A 25,785-nucleotide genomic window follows, 5' to 3' on the forward strand; every position below is an offset into this window, starting at 1 on the left:
TCGCAGATATCAGTCACGCTTTCGAGGGGGCGACGCGACAGGGACGGGGGACAGGGTAAGGGAGGGGGTCATCACGAGGTCGTGCCGTTCGCGGTCGCATACGCGACGAACGCGTTGAAGTTGTACGTCTGCGGGTTCGGGTTGAACGTGAACGCGTCCGCGCCGGGGCTCACGCTGAGCACCGCCGCGCCGCCGCGCGTCATCGTCGCGGCCATGCCCGCGCCCGCCGTGAGGGGCATCGACAGGCGCGTCACGCCCGCGGGCACATCCACCGTCTGCGTCGTGCCCGAGCCCGTGGTGAGCGCGACCGTCGCGGGCTGCGTCGTGAAGGCGACCGCCCAGAGCGCGTCCTCCGTCTGTCGCGGGCAGTCAGCGGGTGTCACGGTGCGACGTGTGCGCGGGGAGACGTACGAGTTGGTAGCTCGTCGGCGGGCCGGTGCCGTCGTTGGACGCCTGCGCGTCCTTGGGGTGCGGGCGCGCCCACATGAAGAGCTGGTCCTGCGTGATCGCGGGGTAGGCCCCCGTCTTGAAGGCGGTCGCGTAGTACTTCGTCATCGCGAGCCAGCCTGTGCGTCCGGGGACCGTCAGTACCGCTGTGCGCGCGAGCTCGACGACGGGCTTACCGGTGTGGTCGAAGCCTGTGGCCCATGTCGTGCCCTGGGGCTGCGCGCCCTCGACGGGCCCGATGTAGGACGACTCGCCGTAGTCGTTCCAGGTGACGATCTCAACGATGTCGACGCTGTCGCGGTTGGAGATGAGCGTCTCCCAGCGGGTGTTGTACCCCTGGTTGTCCATCAGGTAGAGCCACTGCACGGTCCCAGAAGTCAGATTCGGTTCAATCGCGAGATGATCGAGGGATCGGTTCGTGAGCGCTTACGTTCTTGTTGTAGGAGCTCTGCGGGTAGTGGGTGAAGAACCACGGGCTGACTGAGGCCATGTACGTCTTGCTGTCGCCAGAGACGGCGTTGAGCGCGCTGATGTACGTCTGGTCGGTGGAGAACGTGCCGATGGACGAGTTGAGCACGGATTCCAGCTGGGCGGTGAAGGTTGCATCGCCCAGGGCGGACCCCAGGCCCTGAATGGCGCTCTGTGCGCTCTGGACGGTGAGCGAGACAGGCCAGCCGCCGTTCCACTGAGTGGTCAGGTCATCGGATGAGTCATCACGCTCGAGAGATGACATTCAGCTGAAACTCACGTTGAACGTGCCGTCCATGACGCCGTCAAACTCACTGTAGGCGCTCGTATCGGAGAAGAACGACGGGACGAAGTGCACCGCGTTCTGGCCGGTGAGCTGGCTGATGAACTGGCTGTTCCAGCCCTGGCAGAAGACCCTGGCCGAAGTGCAGTCCGAGCCGGAGAAGGTGGAAGCGAAGACCTGGCCGTTGACGAGGAGCTGGTTCGGGTGGGTCGCGTACGAGGTGATGTAGTTCCTGAGCGTGGCGGCATCGGAGCTTGCGTACAGGACAGGGCCGTCATGTCGAACGACATGAAGAGCTTGAAGTGAGCCCGAGGTTGGACGCGGCCTGGTACCTAGATCGAAACCCGAGACTGGAGCAATGACGCGTGAACAGGTCGCGTATGAAGACTTACGCGTCAGCAACGCGATCCGGCTGCCAGGAGTCGGACCGACATTCAGGGCGAAGCCATCAATACCATTGTCGGAGGCGAGCTGGATGTCAGACGTCCAGTTGTCAATGGTGTACGGGTACGTGTTGCCGACGATAACATGGGCGACGACGAGCTTGCCAGAGTCGTCGCGCTTGGCAGCCTTCAAGGCGGAAGCTTTCGACGCGTGGCGGAAGGCGAGGCGATGGGGGCAGCACTGACGGCGCCGAACAGAGCGGCGACAGTGACAAGGAAGTGAATGAGTGCGAGTGCGTGCATGATGCGTGAGGAGACCGTAGCAAGAGAGCGTCAGTATTGCAAAGAGCGAGGAAACGAAGGGCGGGAAAGAGAGGGGATGCGCTGGGCGCGAGGGACGCGAGAGCAGATGCAGGCAGAGGGCGACTTCACAAGTTGAACATGGAGCGGACAGTGGCCCGGGTTTTATACATTACGCACCTGTTAGGGGAATGGCGCGCCCCGGCTGGGCGGCATACTGACAGTTGGCCTGATTGTGCAGATTCGGATAAGAAAGTGCCCTGCACAGGTGTCCAAACAACACAACACGCACAGCTCGGGCCCACTCCAGGGATGGCGGCAGTCCTTCCCCGACGAGGACAAAAGCCGCATGGGCCATTGCCCCCAAGCGCCCGCGTCCAGATGTTCATTGTCTGCGAACTGTCAACGGCATCTTGGTGCGACTTCCTTCGAGCAACAAGCGAGGAAGATGCCATGCAGTCGCCGCATGTCGTCGTGCTGCGACCTTGACATGTAGAAGCAAGTGCTGGATACGGACAATGTGAGCAGCAGCCAGCCGGTGCAGTGGCGCGCCATCCTGCGTCTGCAATGGGCGCTTGTGGACACCTCGGCCAGAGTTCCCACGCACAAAAGCCTGTTCAGACGATCGGCTTCAGACCGGCCTCGAGACGGCCGTTGCCTCGCAACCGGATCCAAGCGATATCCTCGCGAATGGAAACGAAGGGCCAACGCACCTCAACAAATGTCTTCTCCTCGGTTCCGGACAACAGCAACGTCGCCGACCGGTCAGTTCGCAGCAAAGATATATTCGTCAGGACTTGTCACAAACTCGTCTCTGATACGGTCAAGGCACGCCCACTTCAAAGACCTGAAGCTGAAGGGGTTTACTATCTGGCAAGTCTCGGGCGCAGCACGAGCCCGACCGGATACCAAGCGTCGGCGTACTTAGTACGCTGGGAGCGTACCCATTACACCAAGCAGCAGCTAAGGTACATTATCAGACATAGATTACACTGACAGCGATGTGAGCACCGCCCGGAGCACGACTCGGAAACGATGGCTCCACTCACTGCAAAACACCTCGTCAAGAAGCCGGATGGGCCCCTGGTCACCTCACTCGATGACCTCGCCCTCATCATCGCTGTCTTCTTCTCGCATGCGCTCGCGCCGCGCCGCATCCTTCGCCTTCTTCGCGAGCTCTTTGTTCGGCGACAGGTCGCCTAGCGAGATCTCCTTGTGGCACCCAGCGCAGGGCATTTCTTGCGGCCGCCCCGCACGCCTAGGTACTCTCGGATGGAGGTCGCGGAGTATGAGTGGCTGCAGACTCGCCTGTATGTTACTGCGGGTCAGTAGCGACCGGAACGGCGCATATAGTCCGACGTACGAGGTTAGCGGGTCGACTAGGATAGTCAGCGTCAGCGGACACTTGTAATCCTGCGTGACACCTCCGACTTGGACGTCATCCTCATCTCATCGCTCTCGTCTCCGTCCTCTGTAAACAACATGAGGGGGTTACCAATCGTTTGAGCATGAGATGTAGTTACCTCGAGGTATCAGATCTGTCATAGGCGGCATCGCAGTTCCAGGATTCTGCACTTCCTGCGGTTATCTGTCAGCATACAAGATGGTAATCGGACATGGGCTGTCAACTCACAAAGATCGCTTGCTTGTAAGACGCATATTCGTCTGTCCTTGCGTACTTCTGGCGACTTGTCTTCTTCTGATACTCATTGAGCTTGGTCTGGACCCCCTCCTGGTATCTATCTACGACGTTGGTCTACGCAGATCAGTTGCCATGTCACAGGATGTCACCGAGGGAACTGTAGCTACAATTTCTTCACCTCGCACGACTTGCTGGTGCAGGTCGTGCAGCACTTTGTTGTGATACACCAGCTCCGCATCCGTATCCATGAGCTCGCGCATGAGTTTATCCATCTGTGTCATCATCTACACAATGTCAACATCTCGCCACACGGGACACAGCACCCGGGCCAGTCTAAGCCGCGCTCACCTTCTCTCCCTTGTCTCCCTCCGCGAACTCAGCAAAGGTGGTCGCGACGTCCTTCACCAGCCCATAGAACTGGACGTGCCGAGTTTTGCGTATCATGTCCCAGTCTTGGGAGTACCCGTGGATCTTCTGCGCCTGCGCCTTGTCGAGTGGCTGGTCGCCAAAGTTCGCGAGCGGGTCGACGTCCGCGTCGTCCTCGTCGCCGTCGCCTGCAGCCTCCTGCTGCGCCGCCTTCTGCTTTTCCTTCGCCTTCTGCTTCTCAGCCTTGACGGCTTTCATGCCGCGCCGCGGTGGCGCCTCTTCATCGTCGTTCACGACGTCGTCCGTGCGCTGGGTAGGGGCGGCCTCCTCGATGCCGTCCGAGGATGGGTCACGTCTGCGACGTCTGGAAGGGCCCGCGACAGGCATAGCAGTTCGCTGTTGAAGAAAGTGAAAGGCACAAACAAAGGACGGGTGCAAGACGCGACGACGCGTCTGGGTTACGCGCGAGTGACTTCGTTCAGGGCCGGGCGAGTCGCGGCGGCGCTCCCAAAACGGCAACCGCGCACTTCGATCTTCACTCACAGCGCGGAGGAGCAGCAACAACACCGAGGATGCTCTCCCTCCTGCGCACCGCCGCCTCCCTCGCCCGGCCACAATGGTCTCGCCCTCACCCACCCTCCTCACCAACCCCGCCTGCGTCCGCGGGTTCCACGCCTCCCCGCCCTCGCTGATGACGCTCAACCAGTCGATGCGCTCGAAGGCGCCGCAGCGCAAGCCGCGGCCGACCGCGCCGCTCCTGGAGAGCAACCCGCAGCGCAAGGGCGTCGTCAGCCAGACGTTCATCATGAAGCCGAAGAAGCCCAACTCCGCGAAGCGCAAGGTCGCGCGCGTGAAGCTCACGAACGGCAACACCGTCCACGCGTACCTCATGGGCGAGGGCTCCTGGCTCCAGGACCACTCCGTCGTGCTCGTGAGGGGCGGGCGTACGCAGGATCTGCCCGGTGTGCGGTGAGTAACGGTGTGCTTGGTGTGCAGGTGGGTGCTGATGCGGGTGGGCGCGGTTTAGGTATAAGGTCGTCCGAGGAGCGCTGGACTTTGGGCCGGTGGTCAACAGGGTCAATGCGAGGAGTAAATATGGAGGTCAGTTCTTCCTGTTATATGTTTCCTCAAAGCCCTCATGCTTTGTCGCCTCTCTCAGTCAAGAAGCCGAAGAAATCGACATAGAGATATATTTCTTCGTGTCACCCGCGGCTTGGCTGCATCGCATGTACCGTACCCAGCTTTGCTTCAGCATTCCTATCATACGCCCGATTACATCCATGAGCTCGCAACACGGGTATCATTGTTCAGCGTCGTACAGCAAGTATCGCTCCGTTCCAGTATGAAGTATAGTACTCCCACAATATCGTCCGTATATCATACCGTTATGTCCCTGGTACGTTCCCCGCCTCTCTAATCCTCTCTTCCCTACCCAATGTCGCCCGCACAACCTTCTCAATCTCCGCATTGATTGCCCACACCCACGCATCCCGCTCGACCTTGCTCCTCGTCCGGAACACTGCCAGCTTCCGCTTCATCTTCAGCGGCGGCGCCCCCTCTCCCGCGGCCTGGTGTATCCGCTCGATCTCGTCGCCCCCTGCCTTTATGGTCCGATGCCACAGCATGAAAAGGGTGTCCTCGTCGCCGTCGTCCGTCTCGAGGCCGTCCTGGTACCGCCGAGCCACGCGCGGGGCGTCCGGGTCGTACTCGCCCTCGGGGAGGTACTGGGCAGCGAGGTAGCCGGAGATGACGGAGGCGTCGAGTAAGTTGATCAGCCTGTCTGGCCGATGATGGAGCGAATTGCGTCCAGTCTTTCGGAACTGGATGAGGTTGCCCTGCACCAGCGTGAGCTGGACGTGCCTGCTCAAGGTGTCAATAGCAGAGCAGACTGGGCGAAGAAAGACGCTCACTTGTACTGGCCCTTCAGCCCCTTCCTAGCAAATAGCTTGCCGCACTTGACGATCGGCCGGCAGCCTTCCAGCACACACCAGTTGAAAACGGTGCTCAGTTCTGGAATGGGTGCGTCCGGGTCAGGAATTGGTTCAGGACCCCTGTCCAAATCCTCGAAAACGTGCGTGAGAGGAGTAATCCGTGCGCGCCCAGTACTCTGGTGCACGAGCTCCATCTCCTGATGAGCACTTGCGTGATGCCATCTTCGCCAGTAGGATATGAGAGGCCTGAGGCGGACGATCCACTCCAGCGTTGTCTGACATGAGTACGCCTTGGAGAGGATGCTCGTCAGTTGCTTGGATAGCCCTGCGACAGCTCGATACTCACCTCGAAGCGCACCACGTTGCCCGTGGTCAACAACAGCTCGAATGATCGACGCATCCTCAGCCGCGGCCTCTCCTGCACGGAGCATCTCGCCAACCCCGCCTCCCCACCCACATCCTCATCGTCGCCCTCCATCCTCTCCACAGCCCGCCAAAACTCCTCAGTCTCATCCCACTCCTGCGCACCCTCGCCCCTCTCCGGCAGCTCGTCTGCCCGACTCGGCAAGAGCTGAAACGCCCTCCTCACCGCCACGATGCTCCTCAGGTCCATCATCCCCGTCGCCCTCAACACCTGCTCCGCGCCCCGACGCACCTCGTCCCTCCACAGCGCGTCCGGCTCCGTCTCCGGCGGGACGAACCCCGGCGGAGGCGGATGATGCGCGTGCGCGGGGAGGAGCGTGAACAGGTACCCATCGTGTGTTGTGAGGTAGAGCGGCTGGCGTAGCTGCGAGTTCGGCCGAATACGCTCGACGTAGCCCTCCACAGCGGGTGGCTCGTCCAGGCGTGTGCCGTCCCCCAGGTGCAGCCGAGTGGGCAGGTGGTCCTTCAGACGGACTTCCAGGTGCGCTGGCTTGCCTCCCTGCTGCCGTCGTTAGATGCGTTCCTCACATTTTGGCGGAGTACTGACCTGATTGAGTGCGAGGCCGGCGAGCACAGCCCACTTGCGTGGATGCCCCCGAACGTCCTCAAGCTGCCATACCCAGTCGAGGTTCATCCCCGACCGCCACGCCAGCGCCAGCTCCTCCCCCGCCGCGAGACGAGCACCCAGCAGGCCTTGGTACTCTGGCATCTTCATCAGGTGCTCCTGGCAGAGCTGCAGGACGTTATTCGGGCTGAAGACGGCGTATACGCCGGCGACGTCCTTGCCTTCTGATCCGGGCATGTCGATCTTGATGCGCGTCTCAAGTGTGGGTGAGAGCACCTCTAGGAAGTCGGGGAGCGCGTTGCCCATATGGCGCCTGGATGACCAGTGAGGAGGGTGGAGACGTACAGAGGGGGGGTTCTTACCAGAGATACCATAACCAGTCGGTCGCCCGGCTGCGGCTCCTGAGCTTGAAGATGAAGATGTTGAGCCCTTTCCTGGATCCGTACAACCATCGCCTCTTCGAGCGGTGCTTCAGGGGCGCAGGCGCACATACAATACAGAAGGTCAGGTCGACGAATGAGTACAGGGATAGCCGCGTAGTTGATGCGTCAAGCGGAACGATGAAGACAAGCTTGGGATGCCCCAGCATCCAGTCTTTACCTGGCATGTTCTACAATCCATTGGCATACTGAGCACTGAATCGTAGCATATCGACAATAGACGCACATGGCTCTTGTACAACTCCAGCCTATCCTTCCGCCATACGACAATGTAGTCCTTCCAATCCTCATTGTAAAGGTGACCGGTGGTGCGGTTGTGCCATTCGTCGAAGTTCGACGGGAGTGCCTCTGCCTCGATGTGAGAGAATTTGATGAGCATCCTGTCTGGCTTTTAGGCTCAAATACGATGTTAACAGTTCAAAGGCTAGAGAGATACCTCGCAGGATAACGTCTCCCCAAGCAACATGCGTCGTAGGATCGGCCTGCTGTGCCGCGCCTGCGCTCGTATTTTCCACAGCCTCTCCAGTCCGAGTGAGGACCTCCGACGGTGGGGCAGGCTCAGGATCCGAGTAATGGACGTGCATCTTGCCCTTGCCCTTGTGGGCTGCGCCGTTTCCAACCACGGCATCCCGTAACTGTCCGTCATTGAGGGGAGTTGCTGGATATCACCAGGCACATTCGGGCTGGTTGGGTGTTCTGTATGCGCGTTGGTAGACCTGCTTGGTCCTGGAGAAGTCGAACTGAGTAGGGCCGTGGACGAGTCCGCTGCGCTCTGTCTGTCGTCCTCAGATGGGACGGCTGGTCGATGGCTCGCTTGTTCAAGTTTGGATCGCTGAGCCGGAGTAGAAACGGAATCCAAGGCTTGTCCATTCCCTGCCGTATTGGACTGAGGGGCAGTGACGAATGTCTCCGTGCCTGTTGAAGCAGGGGCACTGGCATGCTTGGAGGTCGCCGCCACTATTGAGGTGCTACTTTCAGCGCCAACCCGAGAGGTCTTGTCCAGTGTATCGACTCCGAGAAACACGCCCACATCAAAGGACGTACCGACCCAGTGTCTGTCCGCACTGGCATCCTTGCGCTGCCGAAGAGCGCGCCCCCACTCGCTTTGGCGCCAGCGGCGATACATCTCTTCTCGAACAGACTGTGCTTGGTCCTCTCCCCAGTGCTCCGGTGAACCACCATGTCTGAGGAAGAAGTCGAGCGCGAGGGTGTGGATGGCGTCCCTCAAACCGTCGCCATCCTCAAGGTCTGCGGAGCTAGTATCTTCGCGCTTCCTCTTCTTCTTTCCTGAGGAGTTCAGGATTGTATGCTTTGGGAGGGGACCTATGAACCTCCTGCGAAGACGGTGTTGACTACTGTGCGCGATTGGAAACTCGCCCTCAGTGCTAGTAGTTGGAGGCATGAAATGTGAGTGGACCATGTCCGCAGATTACCGGGGCCGCATTGACTAGATTGAAGTAGAAAGGAGACGCGAAGAGGACAAGGTCAATGTGGTACAGTGTCCACAGACGTGTGGTTTGGGATGAATGACCGTAGGTACAGAGACACTACTGCGTCCCAATGAAGAGCTATAGGACATCCACAAGACGTCATAACAGGTCACACTAATGTCACGCCACCGCGTAGGCTGCTTTAACTTAGCGCTCAGACCTTCTACTACTTACTTCTACTAGTACATAAGTTACTTCTACTATAGTAAGTACTACCTAGTACCTGTCTGGGCCCTCTACAACGACGCCCTACAGGCTTTCAAGTATGATGCCATGCGATGAGCGCATTCCCTGTTATATCCACGCTGCAATCAGCCAGGAAGGCGCTAGCCTCCCTAACTTTTGGTCATGGCCATCATATTGGCGAAGGTGCCTAAGTCGTCGGGCGGACCGGCCGGGTGAGGTTCTAATAACAGTCATAGAACTAACGGGATGCCCAGCGGGCCCTTCCACACGTTCTTAGGTGGTAGGGTCTGGGTCTCACGGATAGGTACCGTAGCTCCGGTTAGTACGGATTTTCATCTTCATTCGTTGGTTCGGATGAGTGTTGTCGGGACTCTGCCTTCCGCGCAATGGATGTCGGATGATAGCAGGCAGAAATGCGACGGGAGGTGACCATTGCACTTCCGTCACGATTCTGCCCGCTATCATCCGACATCCATGTCAGACCTGACCGCGTGCTCCCAACAGAGCGTACTCTTGTCCAAGCAGGATGAACGGACAGGCAGTAGCGGATACGGATGTCCTACCTCCGTATCCATGTCGGAAGCTACGGGTTGCATCCCGCGCAGGTCTTGCGAATGTATAAAAGGGCGACCGAGTTCCAGGCAAAGACATCAACTTCATCACTACTCTCCATCCGCGTCTTATTTACGATGCAGTCAATGTGTGTTGCAGACTACTTGCCTGACTTCACTGGCAAACTCCTCGGAGATGGTCGTTATGAGCTGACGAAGCTCCTGGGCGCTGGCGCCGCTGGAGTTGTCTATACTGCTCTCGACCACCACGCCCCGACCTCATCGAGCGGGTTCGTACATCCCCTCATAGCCGTCTACGCGTGACTGACAGACTTTCTATATAGGGCACCTCTCGAATGCGCTGTGAAGATTGTTCAGAAGGCTGGTCCTCTGGATTCGCAGACATGGCAGCAGCGAGAGGAAATCAACATTCACCAACTCGTGTCGGACGTTCCTCATGTCCTCACGTTGCACGCCACTTTCGAAGACGCTCAGTTCTTCTACCTCGTCATGGAACATCTCGCGGGCGATATGTTCCAAATACTCTACCGTGACGAGCTGCTGTACGCGGGCAACGACGAGCTGGTCCGTTCGGTGTTCGTACAAATCCTGGATGCGATACACGCGTGCCACGAGCGCAAGGTGTTCCACCGTGATCTCAAGCCGGAGAACATCCTCTGCAACGCCGACGGAAGCGAGGTGTACATCGCTGACTTCGGGCTGGCGACCCGACAGGCGCTCAGCTATACCTTCGGGTGTGGCACATCAGCCTACATGAGTCCCGGTAAGCTCATTTTGTTTAGAACGAGGCGAAACATACTCACTTCGGTTTCACAGAGTGCATCGGAGAGGAGTGCGAGCGTAACGCCTACTCCACCCGCCATGGAGACATTTGGGCCCTAGGCATCCTCCTCATCAACATCATCACCGGGCTCAATCCCTGGGAATTGGCCGTGACGGCAGACGAAGCCTTCAGCGAGTTCATCGTCGACGAAGATCACTTCGAGCGCGTGCTCCCCATCTCGAAAGGGGTCATCCGCATCCTGAAGCAGATCTTCGCCATCAATCCGCTTGCACGACCTACCATCCCGGAGTTGCGCGAGCGCATCCTCGAGCTTCCCACCTTCTTCCCGCCAAAGAAGGAGGATGCCAGCGCAAAGAAGGACATGCATGCACCCGTCGGGTCGAGTCACGCTACGCCCAAGGTCGAGGCGATCGACGGAGATGTACAGGAGGAGATCGTCGAAGTGGAGGTGGACATCGGCACCGTGGACCTCTTCTCGTATGGTCTAGACGAAGGCTATCCCCGCAGTCTCACCGACTCCGCGTCCACCTCCTCCTCGGGCAGCGAGAGCCGGGGTCCTGTTACGCCCGACGAAGACCCGCAGCTCCGCGTCGACATTGACGTCTCCGGATTCGCGGAGGACCTGGGAGAGGCGCTACGGCCCCTTGTGGCGAAGGCGAGGAAGCCATCCGCTGACCACGCCTCGCCCGCGCTCAACGTGCTCGAGCGCCTCGAGATGCTCGTTCTCGAGTAAAAGGTCATGCCTTCGGCCATGCCTCATGAAACGGGTGCATTGTCCGTTTGCTTCGTTCTCCGCTGGTTTTCGGAGAATCCAGAGCGAGACGAGATGGAAGAGAGGGGGAGTTGAGTTGCCAGGCGATGATTACCGTCAGAGAAGAAACGTATGACGAACAAAAAGCCTCTTACTGTACAAAATAGAGTCAACCAAAACGCGCCGCATGCCAATGGACATTATGGACATCATGCCTTGGGCTGTATACGGACGCTGTGTTACCGGAAATTGTAGAGTAGATTGTCATGCCATCGGACATTCATGGACTATATGCCGATAGCACACTGCATAGTAGGATAGATGTCACAAAAATGACAAATGACAAAAAGACGTACAAACCCAACCTTCAGTGTGTGCTGCTTGATCACGAAGAACGTTGACTACAATGTGGACTGCACCAGACGCTTTGTCAGCAGGAACTTGGTATGTAATTTTGCGAGCCTCGCCAAGGCTTCGCGGTATCGATCAGGTCATGCGTGTGTAAAGTCAGTTACAGGGGCTATGTTACGAGTTCAGATTATGCGGGGTTAGATGTGAGTGGGGATGTAACAGCAGATAAATAATCATGAGCTATGAATGGATGCAACCAGAGGGTCTTCAAGGATTCTCGCGTTCGTCAAGAATACGATGCGACTCTCTGCGTATTGCTTGGCCTCGTCGCGGTCGAAACTACGGCGGACCATCAGCGGATTATTCCCCTATGCAAATGCAGTGTACATACGCAATCTTCTTGCCCTTGACAGTCATGTCGGGCTCACGGAGCGCGAATGGGTTGATGTCATTAGGCTTCAGGTTGGCCAGACTGTGGTTGACAAACCGATGCGTGCTCTCGTCACTCCGCACCGCGTAGATGACATCGAGCAGCTTAGCGGAGGGCTCGAGGCGCCAGTAGTCTTTTGCGATCTCTGGCGCGGAATGATTCGCCCTATGAAACCTGTGTCAGAATAGGCCACGTGCGTGGGGGAAGGACCCTCGTACCATTCCGGCAGGCGGCCCGCCTCAATTTCTTGTATGCATCGTGTGCTGAGGGCAGCGAAGTCAGCATGCTGAAGTCGCGCGGTGAACGGAGAGCACTCACTAAGTGATCACGGCCTCCTCTTCCAGATGCCCGACGAAGCGGTGGCATGTGCGCGGAGAAAGCATGTAGCAGAGGACTGAGTTCCGGTCAGTACGGAAGGCCTCAAACACGCCGAGTCGGACACGCACAGAATGTATTGTAGAAGACGCCTTGGGCGCCGATGAGCATGGCACGGAAGATGAGCCCAGGTTTCCGCAGCGAGAGGAAGGTCCTGGAACAGCGGTGATTAACACCAACCAACGAGGTTTGGACGTGGCAGACGTACATGAGGTGCATTCGCTCATTCTCGGCCTCTTCCAAGAGCGTATGGATCCATCCGGAGTCACGACGCTGAGAGCCATAATGTCAGACAAGGTATTGAATGTCCCAGACAGCAGACGCGAACTCACCAGTAGACGCAGACTTCTCAGGTGGCGTAACGCAGCCGCCACCATTCCTGGGACACCAGCAATACTCTCCAAGAACAAAAGCGCTGGATGTAACAAACGACGTGAAGTTCCGGTCAGGGTTCATGAGAAGGCGGAGGCCTACCCTCAGCCACTGGCGTTCGTCCATGATATAGCCACCTTTCCTCAGCTCTTCAAGAGACATGCTCTCATGATTGGGTGGAAGGGTTTGTGCTTGTAGCCAGAAGCCACATCGAACCCCCACCTACGGCCGCGATGAATATCAGTAACATAACACGAGATAGAGGGTATCATACCTCAATATCCTCACAAAATTGTAGGCAATCCGGTCTGAAAATGTTTTCGATTCTCGGTGCAATATCTGTGGACATAGTGAAAATCGCCTTGAGGCAGAAGACCACCTGGCTTACGTCAACAGACCGCAGCTCCTCGGAAGTGTAGACAGGATGGAACAAGACCCAGTCGCCTTTGATTGTAGACGGCACACCCGTTGCAACTTCTTCCCTTTTGGGTGGCGAGGGGACCTTGTCACCTGCGGGATGTCATCATGCTTGAACATAGACACAAGTTAAAATCGACGGCAACGTACGTCTATGGGGTCCCTCGGCACCCACGGATGCCGGCTCTGTGGCCTTCTTTCCCGTCAGGACATTGAGACGCGGAATATTGGAGACGAAAGTACGACGAGCCACAGAGGGGAGGGCCATGCGCGTGCAGACCTCACCATAGCATGGGAGGCAGCGAATAGTCGCAGTCCTAAGCATGGTCGCGTCGGTGTGTCAAAGACTGCACGGAGAATAGACAATTTACACAGCGTCCCGTCCCCCATAGGGGTTCTTAAATACTATGTCGCTAAGTAGAGGACCCGTCTCGTCCCGAGGACGGTCCCGAAGCGCACCGCGCTGTGTCAGGCTGTGGGGATCCAGCGTGACAGCGGTGCCAATACTTGATGACTCCAATTCTGAACCTTGCTGCACTACCTGGAGCTGCCCAGGGCTCAGTGTTCTGGAGGATGAGGGCCATTGTTGCTGAAGGTGCACCAGGCCAATCACGATCCGCGGCTGGGGAAGGCGTTGAGTTGGATTTCCCGAAGAAGTCGGATAACGAGCGTCTATGCACGTGATGAGATATCAGCCAATGGGATTGCTCAGATTTGTGACACCCTATTGGCTGATCGGCCAATGGCGGGGAGCGCGTAGGGATGGGAAGCGCACCAGTGAACACGAACGTCCTGCTGGGCCAGGTGTTTCGCGCCGGCCGCCATTGAATGGGAGAGATGCGCACATATGGCGGTCAAAGATGGTCAAGGTGAGAGATATGAAGGCACGGCTTTCTGAACGGTATAGATGATGGAATACAGAGGCCGGACAACTCACTGATCACGATGTGGTCATCGCTGGGTCTGTACAGCGCAATGGAGACGCACTTATGTAGATACGACTTGCACGCATATGAGTTCGCTCCATTACCACTGTGATATTAGCTGTCAGTCCCATGTCTGTGCCATTAGATCGACCGCCTCTAGTGCGCTAGAGCTCTTCGAGTTTCATGCCATACAATCATGTCCCTTGCCTGAAGACCAGGCATCCACAGGCTGGGACGTGGCTCGGATGTCCGCTGTCGCATCTGCAAAGACGTTGACCTTTGTGCTGTAACTGAAGACTACCAAGCTCAATAAATAAGGCATTGCATTGGCGACATTCAAGCATTGGATCCGCGGCTGTCAAGTGGAGGCGATGTTGATGAACTCGGAACTCTGACGAGTGTCTTTGCATAGCTTGGACAGGTTGGCCATATATCACAACACGCATGAGAAGACTCACATCCAATGGTTTCTCCGTACGACATTCGTGTCTACCGATCTCGCCGGGACTCCGCTTCCTCCATGGAACTGTTGCTCACATCTTTCGTCACCCCAGCGATCTCACGCTCCGCTTCGGATAAGTCGAAGAAAGCGGCCTTCTGCTGTCCAGCCACCTTCGAGCCTATGTTATTAACGCAAACTCTCAGGATTATGTCACTCGAGCGTTGAACATCGCGGGAGAAGCACATACGGGCATGAAGACGTGTTCTCGCTCACCGAATCGGCGAAGAACACGGCGTATAACAATGTTGCTGAACAAGGAACGGGTAAATGAACGACCAAGTGCGCCCGGAACGATTCGGAGATAGGCATACCTGGTATCACTACGTAGTTCGCAATGCGACTCAGCGGGAAAACCCAGGTGGGGCGGGGGTCCACTGGAGGAACGTTTTCAACTGCCCACGGGCGAGGTTCCCTAATCTTGTTTGAAGCATCGCTATGCGTGCCTCTGGCAGGTGGTGATCGCCTGCGGGGTGCAGCGCGAAGGAGCAGAGACCTCTGAGACCTGAGGTGGCCGAGAGCGGAGGACATGGGCCAGGCAGGATACAGGCGCCGCGGCGCCGAGCTGTCAAACGAGAAATACCAGATTTCAGCGATCACTCCCGACAAGTCTGCATCTGGCAAGTGTAGAATGTTATCACTCCGAGGTTTTCGAGTCCGATCGTCGGGTTTTGCCACTGTCAAGGTGCAGTCGCCGGGATGTGCCATCAGAGGCTGACAGCCGCCGACGTTCGCCTCGGAGTTGCAGCGGCCGCCGCAAACAGTAGAGAATATATGCGGTGGACATGAACGGGAGAGGTGCGCACTCACGAGAGGCTATATTTCGAGGGTGCCTTGCGATGTTCACGCAGTCGGACGGTGGTGTCGAGGCGGGGACGAGGATCTGACGGGACTCCGTCCAAGTCGGACCCGGTTAATTTATAATTACGTACCGCTCGCCCTCCGGTTGGCCGGCGCGGGAGAATTATCGAGCGCTTCTGTCGGGGTTCACCGTGCAGCGGAAACATATCCAGTCCGTTCTTGTCGCCCGACCTCTCGCATCCCGAATGCTGTCTGTCACCTCCTCCCATCCCATGCCAGGGCCGTCAGGCTATCGCGACGGCGGGCCTCCAGCCAAACGGCCCCGTCAAGACGACCCACTCGACGACAGCGGCCAACCGTACAGCCTTGCTGGGCCCTCCGTTCATCCTGACGCTGACGCTTCGGCGGACGCATCCTCCAAGAGAAGCAGGAAACGGCCATTATCCTGCGGAGAATGTAGAAGGTGCGCATCTTGTAGCTCACAATGCTGGTGACGCAGAGCTCAACGTGCTCCTCCCTCCAGGCTTAAGTTAAAGGTGGGTCGCGGCGGCCCATCCTCTTGGCGCAAACATCCTGACATTTGCCAGTGCGACCGTGTCTTTCCATGTCAATCGTGCTGCAAAAGAGGCTGTGCAGAAATATGTCCGGACGGTGCTCTGACTGGAGGCAAGGGTAGCAGGTATGTATGGGTGTCACTTCGTGGGACATCTAAATCATCGGCGCGCCGTCAGGTTTATTCTTGCCAACACGGAGCAGCTCCACGACAAGATCAAGTCCATGGCGGAGCGCATCCACCAGCTGGAGGATGCGCTTGGGCAGCTTCAATCATCACACTCGACCGAGCCGCATCCTCTCTTACGCCAAGAGCTCCTGGCGATCAAGAGGTCACCCGAATTGTTCGGAGTTGAGCGCAATGGCGCTCAGCAGTCAAACAATCATGACCGCTCTCGGCGCGACGACGAAGACCACCCCAGCGTAGGCTCATCGACCTCCCCGGGTGTCATTCATGACGAGGTAACGCTGCATACCCCTCGCCCGCACTACGTTGCTGACTGTCCTCGGCTGCAAGTATGCCGTAGCTTCATCAAACGGGGCTATATCAAGTCTGACCTATCTCGGCATCCCCGATGACATCGCACGACTTAGCCACTCCTGCCCTTTCCCCGAGGCTATGCACCCTGAGCTGAACCCTAATCTCAGGCAAAGAATTCGGGACATGCTCCCTGACCGCGCAGAGGGTCAGCGAATTTCTGAGCAAGCGCTGCGCAACGCATTCTGGCAGTGAGCCTGGCTCATTGACCGCAGCATGCATCTCTTCGCTGACATGCAATGACAGTTACAGCCCGGACACAAGCGAAAGCTTCATTCCCAACCTTGTCCATAGCGTCTACACCACCCCGACTGCGCAGTTGCTTCCCCACCGACTCAGCCTATTCCTGATGATCATCGCAATGGGCACTGCGGTCGACTTGGAGCAACAACACGAACCTTATGTTGCCGAACGCTACCATCAATTAGCGAGGGCTGCACTCTGCGAGACTAGTGTGCTCGACGATCCCAGTATCGATACCATCAACGCATTGGTAGGTCTCAGGCACCGACCCTGACGGGTCATCCGCTAACATCGGGCTCGCAGTTTTTCATGTTATGGTACATGCTCATGTTTACCAGCTTCAAGAGAGCCCCTGAACATACATGGGGCATGATGGTGAGTCCCCATTACAGCCGCGAGGCTTTCCCACAATGTAACTTTCCGGTAGGGTCTCCTGGCAAAACTGGCGCAAACTGTAAGTTCTCGTCATCTCCCTGAGTCAGGTGCCTTCTCACAGCTTCTTTTCTCTGCAGCTCGGTCTCCGTATGTATTGAAGAACCATGTTGAAATTTGCGGACACCTGAACTTTGTCTGACAGACCGCGATGGCGTGGGCAAGATGATTCCCGAAGAGCTGGATAAGCGGAAGGCATTACTCTGGAACATGATGAGTATAGATGTGCGCCTGGTAAGTTCCTGGCCGCCAGTCCTCCGCCTCCGACATGGTCGGCTCGCGTCCTTTATGGGCCTGTCCCCGGACGCTGAGTGGTCATTGACATCTTGTTCGATCTAGGCGTTAATGTTAAGGCGGCCGCCGTCGATCCACCTCCGTCATGTGGACGTGAAGCAGCCGGCATACAACTTCTTCGGCTCACCGTGCGCGAATGTGATCTCTTCCTGTACGTCTCGGACACTATTTCGAGCGGACCGCAGCCCGCTAACCCACCTCCGTATCCAGATCACGAATGGAGGGATCAGTTTCTCGCACAATGTCAGTATCCCGTGGCCGAACTTATCAATGCGACGCAGCCACCGCGGTACACGGAAGTTCTCGAGCTCGATGCCAGGATTCGCGACTTCGAAATCCCACCACTACTACGCATGGTCGACAATGACGGGGTCGCACCACCTCACCCTGTGGGTATGCAGCAGGCATTGACCCAGTGTAATCGCGAGCAGAGTTAGTGTTTACCCGCTTCCGCAACAGAACGATGCTGATGATCAGTTTTCGCCAGCCCTGCTGAATCTGCACAGGGCGTACTTTACGTCCGCTATGAAGGTAACGGAAGGCTATTCGATGAAGCACAAATATGCCCCATCCGTTTTGGCAACCTTCCACAGCGCGCTCAGTGTCATCTGGTCCTTGAATACGTGCTACCGATGGGAGCCGGAGCTGTGTGTGCGGGTTTCGATCCTGTGGTCGAATTGCCTGTCATCCGCGGTGAGTAGATTTCCGGACATCTGTGGTGAGTATGTAGTCTGATGTCGATGTCTAGCTCGCACTATGCTTGGTGCTCGGCCGTGTACCCACAAGCCCCATGTCCTCGCAAGTGATTACGGTCCTGGATAATGTGTTGAGGCTCTTCCACGAGGTAGCTCCTCGGTGTGAGACCGCCGCGAAGTCAATTGTGAGCTTGTCGACCGCGATTTTCGCGTGCATGCCGTTAACATTGATTTTGCAGCATACCCTCGAGGCATGCATCGATCGCTCGCGGACAATATACCGCAGCTGGCGCAGCAGCCACACGGACTCATGGATTGACCACGACGGGGATGCCGTCAGCACGATGGCCATCCGCTCCGGGGTCATGTCGTCGCACGCCTCGCCATCAGTACCTTCGCTAGAGGATGATCCATTTGACACGCGCACCATTCACTCAGACGCTGCTACGACATGTATCACGCCGCGGTGCCCCCCGACTTCGTTGACCCGTACCCCGGTCCGCTCGAGGCTCCCGTTGGGCTAGGGATGACGCAGACATACAACACGTCGGCGGAACGCACGGCGAGTCCGCCTGACCATGTACATGCGCCGACAAATGGAGATGGGACGTCGCAGAACGGGTACATGATCCTCGGCTCGGACTCGCTCGACAGCAGCTTCATGACTTGGCTTAGTGGTATGTATGCTCGGTACTTGTCTTGATTAGTGTGCGTGTAGCTAGCTCATTTGTATTCTATCTTCGCATTATCTCCCAGTTCCATTGCTCATGGCCATCTTTCCATGCTACACGAGTTTACAAAGTGTGGTTTTCTGCGAGTAGCACGCGCATACGTTAGCGAGGATCAATGTCCAAATGTTGTAAGAGGACGTACCTACAGGCGTCCTTGTCCGTTATCGATACATCGCTTTTCGTCGAACCCTTGGTTTGGAACCGGAATTAAGGTGCCAGTCGCTCAATCGTCCATTCTGGTGCATCTTCTGGCGATCCAGCAGCACGAAGATATCGCACACGATCATGGAGCCGCGAGGGCTTTCCCAACCAGAATTCAACTTCGCTGTGAGCCCGTCAATAAGTAAAACTGAGGTGAGTACGGGCCGACGCACTATGGCACTACCCGCCAGCCTCCCCAGAAGTCCGGCAGAGGCACGTCCGCGTCCGGGTTGTTCTCCTGCACTCCAAACCGGCCCTTCAGCGTGTCATACCTTTCCTGCACTTCGCCATCCGCAACGACCGTGCTCTGCCTACTCGCCCACGCGCCGACCCTGCTCCCGACGGGGCGGCTGCGGTAGTACTCCTCGCTCTCCTGCCTGCTGACCTGCTCCACGCGCCCGACGACGCGCACCTGCTTGTGCACCTCCTTCCAGTAGAACGCGAGCGCGACATTTGGGTTGGCGAGCATCTCCTGCGACTTGCGCGACGTGTAGTTCGTGTAGAAGACGAAGCCCCGCGGGTCGAGCTGCTTGAGGAGCACGATGCGCGCGGAGGGGATGCCGGACGCGGAGACGGTGCAGACGGTCATCGCCTCGGGCTCGCGCACGACGCCTTGGATGGAGGTGAACCATGTCCGGAATTGATCGAAGGGCGAGGGTGCTACGGTGGACGGGGAGAGGGACTCTGGTGCATCATACTGGTCGTGAGTCGTGATGACGACCTTGTCTGGAGTCTCTTGAACAGGGCGGATGTTGACATTCGATGCTGGAAGGCTGGGTGCACGAATGGGGTACGGAAGGGCGGCGAGGGAGTCTGTAAACGGTGTATGCAACGAGGAATGCGAGTCATCTTGTTGGCCATGCCACCCCCAGGAGCGATCCTCACGATCTGATCTCGGCTCGGCCATACTCGGTACGAAGCCGAGGCTCTCCTTTGGCTCTCCTCCACTCATCCGCGCCCACTCTGCGCCACTCGGGGACAACGTATATATACTAGGGGTGCATCGGTCGCACATGCAGCTGCCGTGCAGTTATCACTCAGCGACGTTACAATTGCAGTGATCAGCGGCTCCAGAATGAATTCGAATTGCGACGATAATCGGAGTACCACTATGATCAGGGAATGGAGCTATCATAGTCGTCTTGAACCTCCTTGCAAGAAGCTAAATCCAGATCGGGTGCACTATCTATATCATCAGCAAGATCATCAGAGAACTGAACTGGCAGCCACATCATGCGAACAGAGACTACCATCAAGTCAGTGTCACCTTCCATAACGTTGTGTGGTCAAGCTCGCCACAGACTCAATCCGTACATAAAATCACAGATAAGCATCAATCGTCGTGATGTTGCGCCGAGGTCCTGAACGATCCAAATGTACATTCACATGAATGCCACACAGTATGATATCCCTCCAGCGTGCAACGTGCAACCCCGAACCACAGAGACACAGAAGTAGGTTGCCAGTGCTGGGAAGAGAGGCGATAGATCGGTCAAACGTAATATTGCAGAGTGGCCTGAATGGAACAATCGCGTCCTGTCTGAAAGCGTAGCGACATGAGTCAACGGACGACATGCGAATGCTCCGTCCAATGGAAATTAAAGCCGTACTCGATGCATCCCAAATCCGCTCATGAGCAACAGCAGCTCTCCGCGGTACACGCGCTGTTCTCGAGGCCCGAAAAGAATGAATCAAAGAACTTCGGAACGTCCAGATGAGCATCTGATGTGGCCCCACAGACCTCGCCGCGCGTCGCGTAGATCCGAAAGAGCACGGATGCAAGGCAAGCCTCAAGGCACGTCTTCCTTCATCGTCGCCTTCTCTCTGGTTGTGGACGATTAATGTCCGTTCATTGCCACCGCAGGTCCGTCGCCTTCCGTTTTTGGCAGAAACTTAGAGTGACTTGAGACATCTGCATCAGGCGGAGCCACCATCCGAGCACAGGGAACTGCTGTTCCATGTCTTGAACGGGGTTGCCTCAGGGCCTTGACACGGACAGTGACATGACGCACATCGTAGGATGTGCCCTGACCGGGCCCTGTGACGCTGTCTGTCATATTGCTGTCGACCCGGCGAGCAGAGCTCAGGTAGGATGGACGTCTACTCGGAGGAGCAAGAGCGTGCACCGTACCTGGCATCCGAATGTGAATACCTCTCACTGCTGTCAGTTGTGATCACTCGTGACCGGTTGACCGCTCGGTGATAGTTGCGGCGTGTGCAACCTCGGAGCTGAGTTTGAGGATCATGGGGATCATACTCAAGCTCTGCGCCTTCGATCGGCGGACACTCACCCGCCAATGGAGAGATCGCGTGTACAGCTGTGAGTGCACTCGAGGCCTGAGCGGCAGGGTCTCACTGCTAAGCACCCTACGAGCGTCCGACGGGGGTACTAGGGAAGTCAGACGTTCAAACGCGTCTGTGAACTGTCTATGGATACCTACCTTGGTGTTGTGCCTAACCCCGCTTCGCTGTGGGCAGTCTCACACATTGGATGGGCCCGGATGGACCCACGAGCAGCCAAGAGGGTGATGAGACCAGGTCTCGGGACGAGCCCATCAGTGTCGGAATGAGGGGGGCTATGACGCGCGCACCAATATCTTGCCGCATGGTGGAAATGCGTATATACACTCATTGCGTACGGTCGGATTGAGTAAAGCGCTCCACTGCTGAGATGCGCCCGTGATTTCCGCCCATGGTTCACTATAGTTCATCGCCCATCACCCCGTTCACCGAGTGGAAACGTAGGAAAGATGTTTGAGAGTGCGGAGAAAAGGGAAAAACCAAGCAAAACGGTATTCCGCAATCCGAATGCTGTGCCCGTGTGCCGTCACGGATAGCGTTCGAAGGCGAGAAGCAGAGAAGGGCGAGCGAGCTCACAGGGAGAGACGGCCGCCACACACTGTTGTGCATCGTGATGCGGAGCGGCTTGAGAGGGAGCTAAAACGTCGTGGCTGGCATTCCGGGGAAGAATCCATGAAGATGAGAACCACGCGCCGAATAAGTTCAAGCGCGTCGTGTAAGCCGTAAGCGGGTGTCCAGTTCAGGCATGGCAAAGAGCTGGCAGCGAATTTGAGGTACTGAGGTAGTGTGGAAATATGGTCAGTACACTATGCCGGCTCTGCTTGTACGGCTCGCAGCTGGCTGTTAAGCTGCGGATGGGTGGACTGAAGTCTAAGGCTGAGTCCAATTGCCTCAGGGCGCGACAGCAGCCACCGAGGCAGCTTGAGCGGTGTTACGCGCGTGACACGTGTCACGGCTGGGCACGTGTGACACGGGCGATGCTGCGGGTTTTGCCGGACGCAGTAGCGCAGTGGGGATTCCGGAAAAGGAAGGTGCTCGGAGTCGCTGCTCACACTCAAATGTCTCTTGCCCGACTTGCCTTCGATCTCTAACCCCGTCCGACGTTCCCCGCCCCCGCATAACGTCTCCTCTCCCGTCCCTTCGCGCTCTGTGCGCGCAGCCATGTATCCCATATCCGACCTCACCGCGTTCTGCCGCAGGACTACCGGAGATGTGCCTCCAAAGCTGGTCGTGCGTATACTGCTGTGGTCGTGCGAGTTACCTTCACTTAGCCTCGTGTCTAGGGCGCGTCGACCACCGTCATCGGGTCGAAGATGTATCTCTACGTAAGTACTGTATCACTTCACGCGCATATAGTCATGCTAAGTGCGAATTTTGCAGGGAGGTCGCTTGGTATCGGAGCGTAGGATGGTCTCGGATATCTACATGTTTGACCTGGAGACTTTCCACTGGGAAAGGCTACCCCAATCTCCGGAGGACGATATTCCTCAGGCGCGATACTTCCACAGCGCGGATGCATGTACGTCTTCCGCCCCGTCTCTGCCCTAGCCTCATTTGACTCGTCTGATCAGGGTGCAACCATCTCATCATCTTCGGTGGTATGGCTATCAAGCCTCAGTCCGACAACCCTGAGGATCTCTGTGTCTTGAACGACGTTCGTCTCTTCGACTTCACCTCTGGACACTGGGTTCCGTCGTCCGCCACATCCGGCGAATCATCACCGCCCTCGTTTGTTCCCAATGCGCGCTACGCCCACCTTAGCTCCGTCAGCGCGGACCGCCTCTTTATCATTGGTGGTCAGGACCTCGCCAACGTCTGGTTGGATGACGTGTACATCTATGACCTCGTCAAGAAGGTTTGGGTGCAGAGGCGGGAGTACTCGCGACATTGTGGGACATACCGAAGTGTAGCTGTCACTGCGGATATGCGAGTCCGGTTGCCCCAAGAGGAGATGCGCACCGGTCAATCGATGCCGTCTAACCTCGGTCCCGCTGGCGCACGCTTCAAGACGAACAGGAATGGAACGCCTACTACGCCTGTCACTTCCCCAGAATCGCTCAGTCATCTGCCATACTCTGCTTCTCCAACTGACGACTATCCCTGTGACATATTTTTATTCAGCAACTACAACGTGAGCATTCCGGCTTCGCTACTGAATGTGAACCAAAACTGACTGGGAAATTAGTTCACTGACGTCCAGCGGGAGCTGGAAGTGTTCTCACCACTTTCGGACGGTGACTTTACCGTGTCCGACCGATCCGCCGCCATGACTGGTACTTCATTTCCTCCAGGTCTTCGGTTCCCAACGGGGGCTATACTGGGCACCTTCTTCATCGTTGCCGGCACTTATCTCTCTCAGACGTACCAATCCTTCTCGATTTGGGCACTGGATCTCATCAACATGACTTGGTCACGTATTGATCCCGGCAGCGCTCTCGCGACAGGTTCTTGGTTCCGAAGCTGTCTATGGCCCGCTGCGAATCGCTTCATCGTATTCGGCAACCGACATGGGAACCTTGTTGAGGACTACAACCGACGTCTGCTCAGCTGGGACCACGTCACATGCATTGATCTGGAGGCCTTTGGCATCTACCAACCGCCGCCGCTCGTCTTGGACGTCCCTTCACAGGAACTTGGACTGGCAGCGTTCGAGGAGGGCGCGCTCGCGGACTTTGAGATCTTATGTGACGATGGGCGCAAGATCCGGTGTTCGCGGAGGCTGCTGGAGGAACGATGGTCCTGGTTCAAGGAGCAACGTCAGTTGTTTGTGCAGGCCGCGCAGCGGGAGACAGAGGCAATGGAGCCAATCCCACAGCACGTGCCGCTGCCTGAACTACCTGGGGCCTACGACGGGCAGGAACCGCGACCGGATCCGAGGCTCACACCTCGCTCGTTCAACTTGTCGGAGCCATATCCAGTCACTCTGGCGCTGGTGCAGTACTTCTACTCCATGGGCCTGATCACGCCTCTCCAACATGCGCCCGCGGTACTGAGCCAACTTCTACTGCTGTCAAGCACGTACGAACTTGTGCATTTGCAATCGCTCGTGAAGCATGCGATGCACCGCGCGCTCAGCTATGCCACGTCTGTGGGAATCTACGGCGTTTCTACGCTCTGCAGCTGCAGGAGCCTACAAATCCGGTGCGTACTTTTCTGTAATCAGATTTAGTAGTGTGGGCTGACTGCGGGGTAAAACCAGGGCCCTTCGTGTTGTCATGGTACGTGTGCGAGGTTCGTGAGAGGATGACGCAAGGCTGACTTAAGGTTGTAGGCGTACAGCCAAAAGCGTCCTGGAGGTGGGCGTTCCCGCGCGGACAAGGATGGTCCTTCTGGGCCACGGAATGGCGATGCGAACGGGAATGGTGGACCAGGTGGTCATGGACCATCTGACACGACCACGGCCGCTCGGCCCCGCGGCTTGTCGGACGCCTCGTATCTGCGTGGACCATCCGATGGCAATGGCACCTCCCACATTGGTTACAGGAATGCAAGCAGTAGTAAGGGTCTAATCTTTTCGAAGGTGATGCTCGAGCTCACCTATAGCCCATCTAGCTCCGAAGCCAGTGGACAGGTCGGACACCAGCTCTACAGTGACTGTGCGCCCGCGCGCGATGTCCGAGATCCTGTTGTCGAGGCCTTTCCCAACTTCTTCGCCCCTTCCCGAGAGCGTTGATCAATCAGGTAGGCGTCATCTCACTCTGATGCGCGGAGTAAGGACCTAAGACAACATTAGGTGTATCTTCGGAGTCCCAAGGTTCATCAGCGACGCCCATTCAGCGGCCCGAGTCTGTTATTCCATCATCCCGGCCATCATCGAAGAGCCCGGAGACGTCGAGACCGAGCAGCATCGTCTCACTGGCGACTGAGCGCGACATGTGTGCCATCGCTGAGTCGATGACACCCACCGTGGAGAAGCGCAGTTCCTCGCAGGAGATCACGAAGCTCATCGGGACCCGGCCACGCACAAACTCTCTGTTGGACATGTATCGCAGCATGGAGTCCTCGGTTAGCCGACCGTCGGCCCCGGTCTCGTCCGCAAGCTCTACGAGCAGTTCGACGTATACGGAGTCCGACACGGAGTACCTCTCCGACGATTTGTGCGAGTCGGTCGTGTACTCGCCGACACAGGCCTCATACCCTGCCTTCCATTTGCCCTTGTCTCCGCGCCGGGCGGCTTATGACAGTGATTCGACGCCCTCGCTCAAGACTTCCACGTCTTTCAGTTCTTTGTCGACAACGCCTAGTCTTAGCCGGGCATCCTCGTTCCGTCGCTCTCCGCCCCTCAGCCCTACTCTCGCTTCTCTGGCTACTCCTGTGGATATCGCTCCTCTTTCGCCACGTCGTCGCAATTCCTGGACGTCATCGAGGAGGCTCAGAGTCCCGACGAAAGTGAACCGTCACCTCAGCCATTCTACGCAGACGAACGGAGCGCTGCTTCACTTCCTTTGCTTGACCTCCCGGCAGCCTTCCTAACGCGCGACGGCACCCAGGTGCGGACAAGGGTCGACAGCAAGCTGACTATCATGCGGCGAGACTCCCCTTCATCTCCGGAGACCGTCATCGCTGCATCGCCATTCGGCGATTCCTTGGTCCGCT

General features: G+C 57.3%; 11 protein-coding genes across 11 annotated transcripts; 5 read left to right on the forward strand and 6 right to left on the reverse strand.

The window, feature by feature from the left end:
- Window positions 1–71: 71 nt before the first annotated feature.
- On the reverse strand, window positions 72–1,884 carry B0H18DRAFT_1113726 (glycoside hydrolase; the record flags this gene model as incomplete). Its single annotated transcript, XM_048033000.1, has 7 exons — window positions 72–356; window positions 412–566; window positions 624–807; window positions 878–1,132; window positions 1,196–1,548; window positions 1,591–1,768; window positions 1,828–1,884. The coding sequence occupies 7 exons, from the start codon at window positions 1,882–1,884 to the stop codon at window positions 72–74; spliced, it is 1,467 nt and encodes a 488-aa protein (XP_047899682.1).
- A 716-nt stretch (window positions 1,885–2,600) lies between these two features.
- On the reverse strand, window positions 2,601–4,316 carry B0H18DRAFT_973327 (uncharacterized protein). Its single transcript, XM_048043928.1, has 8 exons — window positions 3,872–4,316; window positions 3,691–3,807; window positions 3,515–3,637; window positions 3,405–3,459; window positions 3,245–3,329; window positions 3,104–3,189; window positions 2,931–3,080; window positions 2,601–2,873 (listed from the first exon to the last, which is right to left on the reverse strand). Exons 1-7 carry the CDS (start codon window positions 4,274–4,276, stop codon window positions 2,974–2,976), a joined length of 978 nt encoding a protein of 325 aa, XP_047899683.1. The 5' UTR covers window positions 4,277–4,316; the 3' UTR covers window positions 2,601–2,873; window positions 2,931–2,973.
- A 99-nt stretch (window positions 4,317–4,415) lies between these two features.
- Window positions 4,416–5,550, forward strand: B0H18DRAFT_973328 (uncharacterized protein). Its single transcript, XM_048043929.1, has 3 exons — window positions 4,416–4,858; window positions 4,917–4,990; window positions 5,049–5,550. The coding sequence occupies exons 1-3, from the start codon at window positions 4,506–4,508 to the stop codon at window positions 5,072–5,074; spliced, it is 453 nt and encodes a 150-aa protein (XP_047899684.1). The 5' UTR covers window positions 4,416–4,505; the 3' UTR covers window positions 5,075–5,550.
- B0H18DRAFT_868314 (Pleckstrin homology domain-containing protein) lies at window positions 5,275–8,374 on the reverse strand (the record flags this gene model as incomplete). Its single annotated transcript, XM_048039935.1, has 8 exons — window positions 5,275–5,749; window positions 5,800–6,110; window positions 6,167–6,745; window positions 6,791–7,121; window positions 7,171–7,418; window positions 7,475–7,632; window positions 7,685–7,852; window positions 7,885–8,374. 8 exons carry the CDS (start codon window positions 8,372–8,374, stop codon window positions 5,275–5,277), a joined length of 2,760 nt encoding a protein of 919 aa, XP_047899685.1.
- A 1,248-nt stretch (window positions 8,375–9,622) lies between these two features.
- B0H18DRAFT_867947 (kinase-like domain-containing protein) lies at window positions 9,623–11,013 on the forward strand (the record flags this gene model as incomplete). Its single annotated transcript, XM_048039902.1, has 3 exons — window positions 9,623–9,765; window positions 9,820–10,259; window positions 10,313–11,013. 3 exons carry the CDS (start codon window positions 9,623–9,625, stop codon window positions 11,011–11,013), a joined length of 1,284 nt encoding a protein of 427 aa, XP_047899686.1.
- Window positions 11,014–11,615: 602 nt separating this feature from the next.
- B0H18DRAFT_1113731 (alternative oxidase-domain-containing protein) lies at window positions 11,616–13,244 on the reverse strand (the record flags this gene model as incomplete). Its single annotated transcript, XM_048033001.1, has 11 exons — window positions 11,616–11,721; window positions 11,774–11,977; window positions 12,031–12,075; window positions 12,131–12,206; window positions 12,259–12,341; window positions 12,396–12,460; window positions 12,520–12,585; window positions 12,662–12,781; window positions 12,848–12,898; window positions 12,948–13,069; window positions 13,127–13,244. The coding sequence occupies 11 exons, from the start codon at window positions 13,242–13,244 to the stop codon at window positions 11,616–11,618; spliced, it is 1,056 nt and encodes a 351-aa protein (XP_047899687.1).
- A 976-nt stretch (window positions 13,245–14,220) lies between these two features.
- On the reverse strand, window positions 14,221–15,291 carry B0H18DRAFT_973347 (uncharacterized protein). The gene is made up of 4 exons (XM_048043930.1): window positions 15,212–15,291; window positions 14,681–14,966; window positions 14,592–14,612; window positions 14,221–14,502 (listed from the first exon to the last, which is right to left on the reverse strand). Exons 2-4 carry the CDS (start codon window positions 14,930–14,932, stop codon window positions 14,392–14,394), a joined length of 384 nt encoding a protein of 127 aa, XP_047899688.1. The 5' UTR covers window positions 14,933–14,966; window positions 15,212–15,291; the 3' UTR covers window positions 14,221–14,391.
- Window positions 15,292–15,474: 183 nt separating this feature from the next.
- B0H18DRAFT_868423 (uncharacterized protein) lies at window positions 15,475–18,480 on the forward strand (the record flags this gene model as incomplete). Its single annotated transcript, XM_048039940.1, has 13 exons — window positions 15,475–15,665; window positions 15,739–15,742; window positions 15,790–15,881; window positions 15,934–16,216; window positions 16,272–16,483; window positions 16,539–16,785; window positions 16,839–16,910; window positions 16,963–16,993; window positions 17,113–17,201; window positions 17,307–17,412; window positions 17,472–17,693; window positions 17,749–17,954; window positions 18,010–18,480. The coding sequence occupies 13 exons, from the start codon at window positions 15,475–15,477 to the stop codon at window positions 18,478–18,480; spliced, it is 2,226 nt and encodes a 741-aa protein (XP_047899689.1).
- A 414-nt stretch (window positions 18,481–18,894) lies between these two features.
- On the reverse strand, window positions 18,895–19,795 carry B0H18DRAFT_868456 (uncharacterized protein; the record flags this gene model as incomplete). Its single annotated transcript, XM_048039942.1, has 2 exons — window positions 18,895–19,012; window positions 19,062–19,795. The coding sequence occupies 2 exons, from the start codon at window positions 19,793–19,795 to the stop codon at window positions 18,895–18,897; spliced, it is 852 nt and encodes a 283-aa protein (XP_047899690.1).
- Window positions 19,796–22,350: 2,555 nt separating this feature from the next.
- B0H18DRAFT_868223 (regulatory protein ral2) lies at window positions 22,351–24,358 on the forward strand (the record flags this gene model as incomplete). Its single annotated transcript, XM_048039925.1, has 5 exons — window positions 22,351–22,419; window positions 22,473–22,514; window positions 22,570–22,708; window positions 22,761–23,320; window positions 23,375–24,358. The coding sequence occupies 5 exons, from the start codon at window positions 22,351–22,353 to the stop codon at window positions 24,356–24,358; spliced, it is 1,794 nt and encodes a 597-aa protein (XP_047899691.1).
- A 192-nt stretch (window positions 24,359–24,550) lies between these two features.
- B0H18DRAFT_320281 (uncharacterized protein) lies at window positions 24,551–25,726 on the forward strand. Its single transcript, XM_048037555.1, has 3 exons — window positions 24,551–24,683; window positions 24,742–24,870; window positions 24,923–25,726. Exons 2-3 carry the CDS (start codon window positions 24,801–24,803, stop codon window positions 25,660–25,662), a joined length of 810 nt encoding a protein of 269 aa, XP_047899692.1. The 5' UTR covers window positions 24,551–24,683; window positions 24,742–24,800; the 3' UTR covers window positions 25,663–25,726.
- The last annotated feature ends 59 nt before the right edge of the window (window positions 25,727–25,785 follow it).

This window comes from Fomitopsis serialis (assembly GCF_022376445.1).
Source record: "Fomitopsis serialis strain Sig1Antser10 chromosome Unknown B0H18scaffold_3, whole genome shotgun sequence".
Lineage (NCBI taxonomy): Eukaryota > Fungi > Basidiomycota > Agaricomycetes > Polyporales > Fomitopsidaceae > Fomitopsis > Fomitopsis serialis.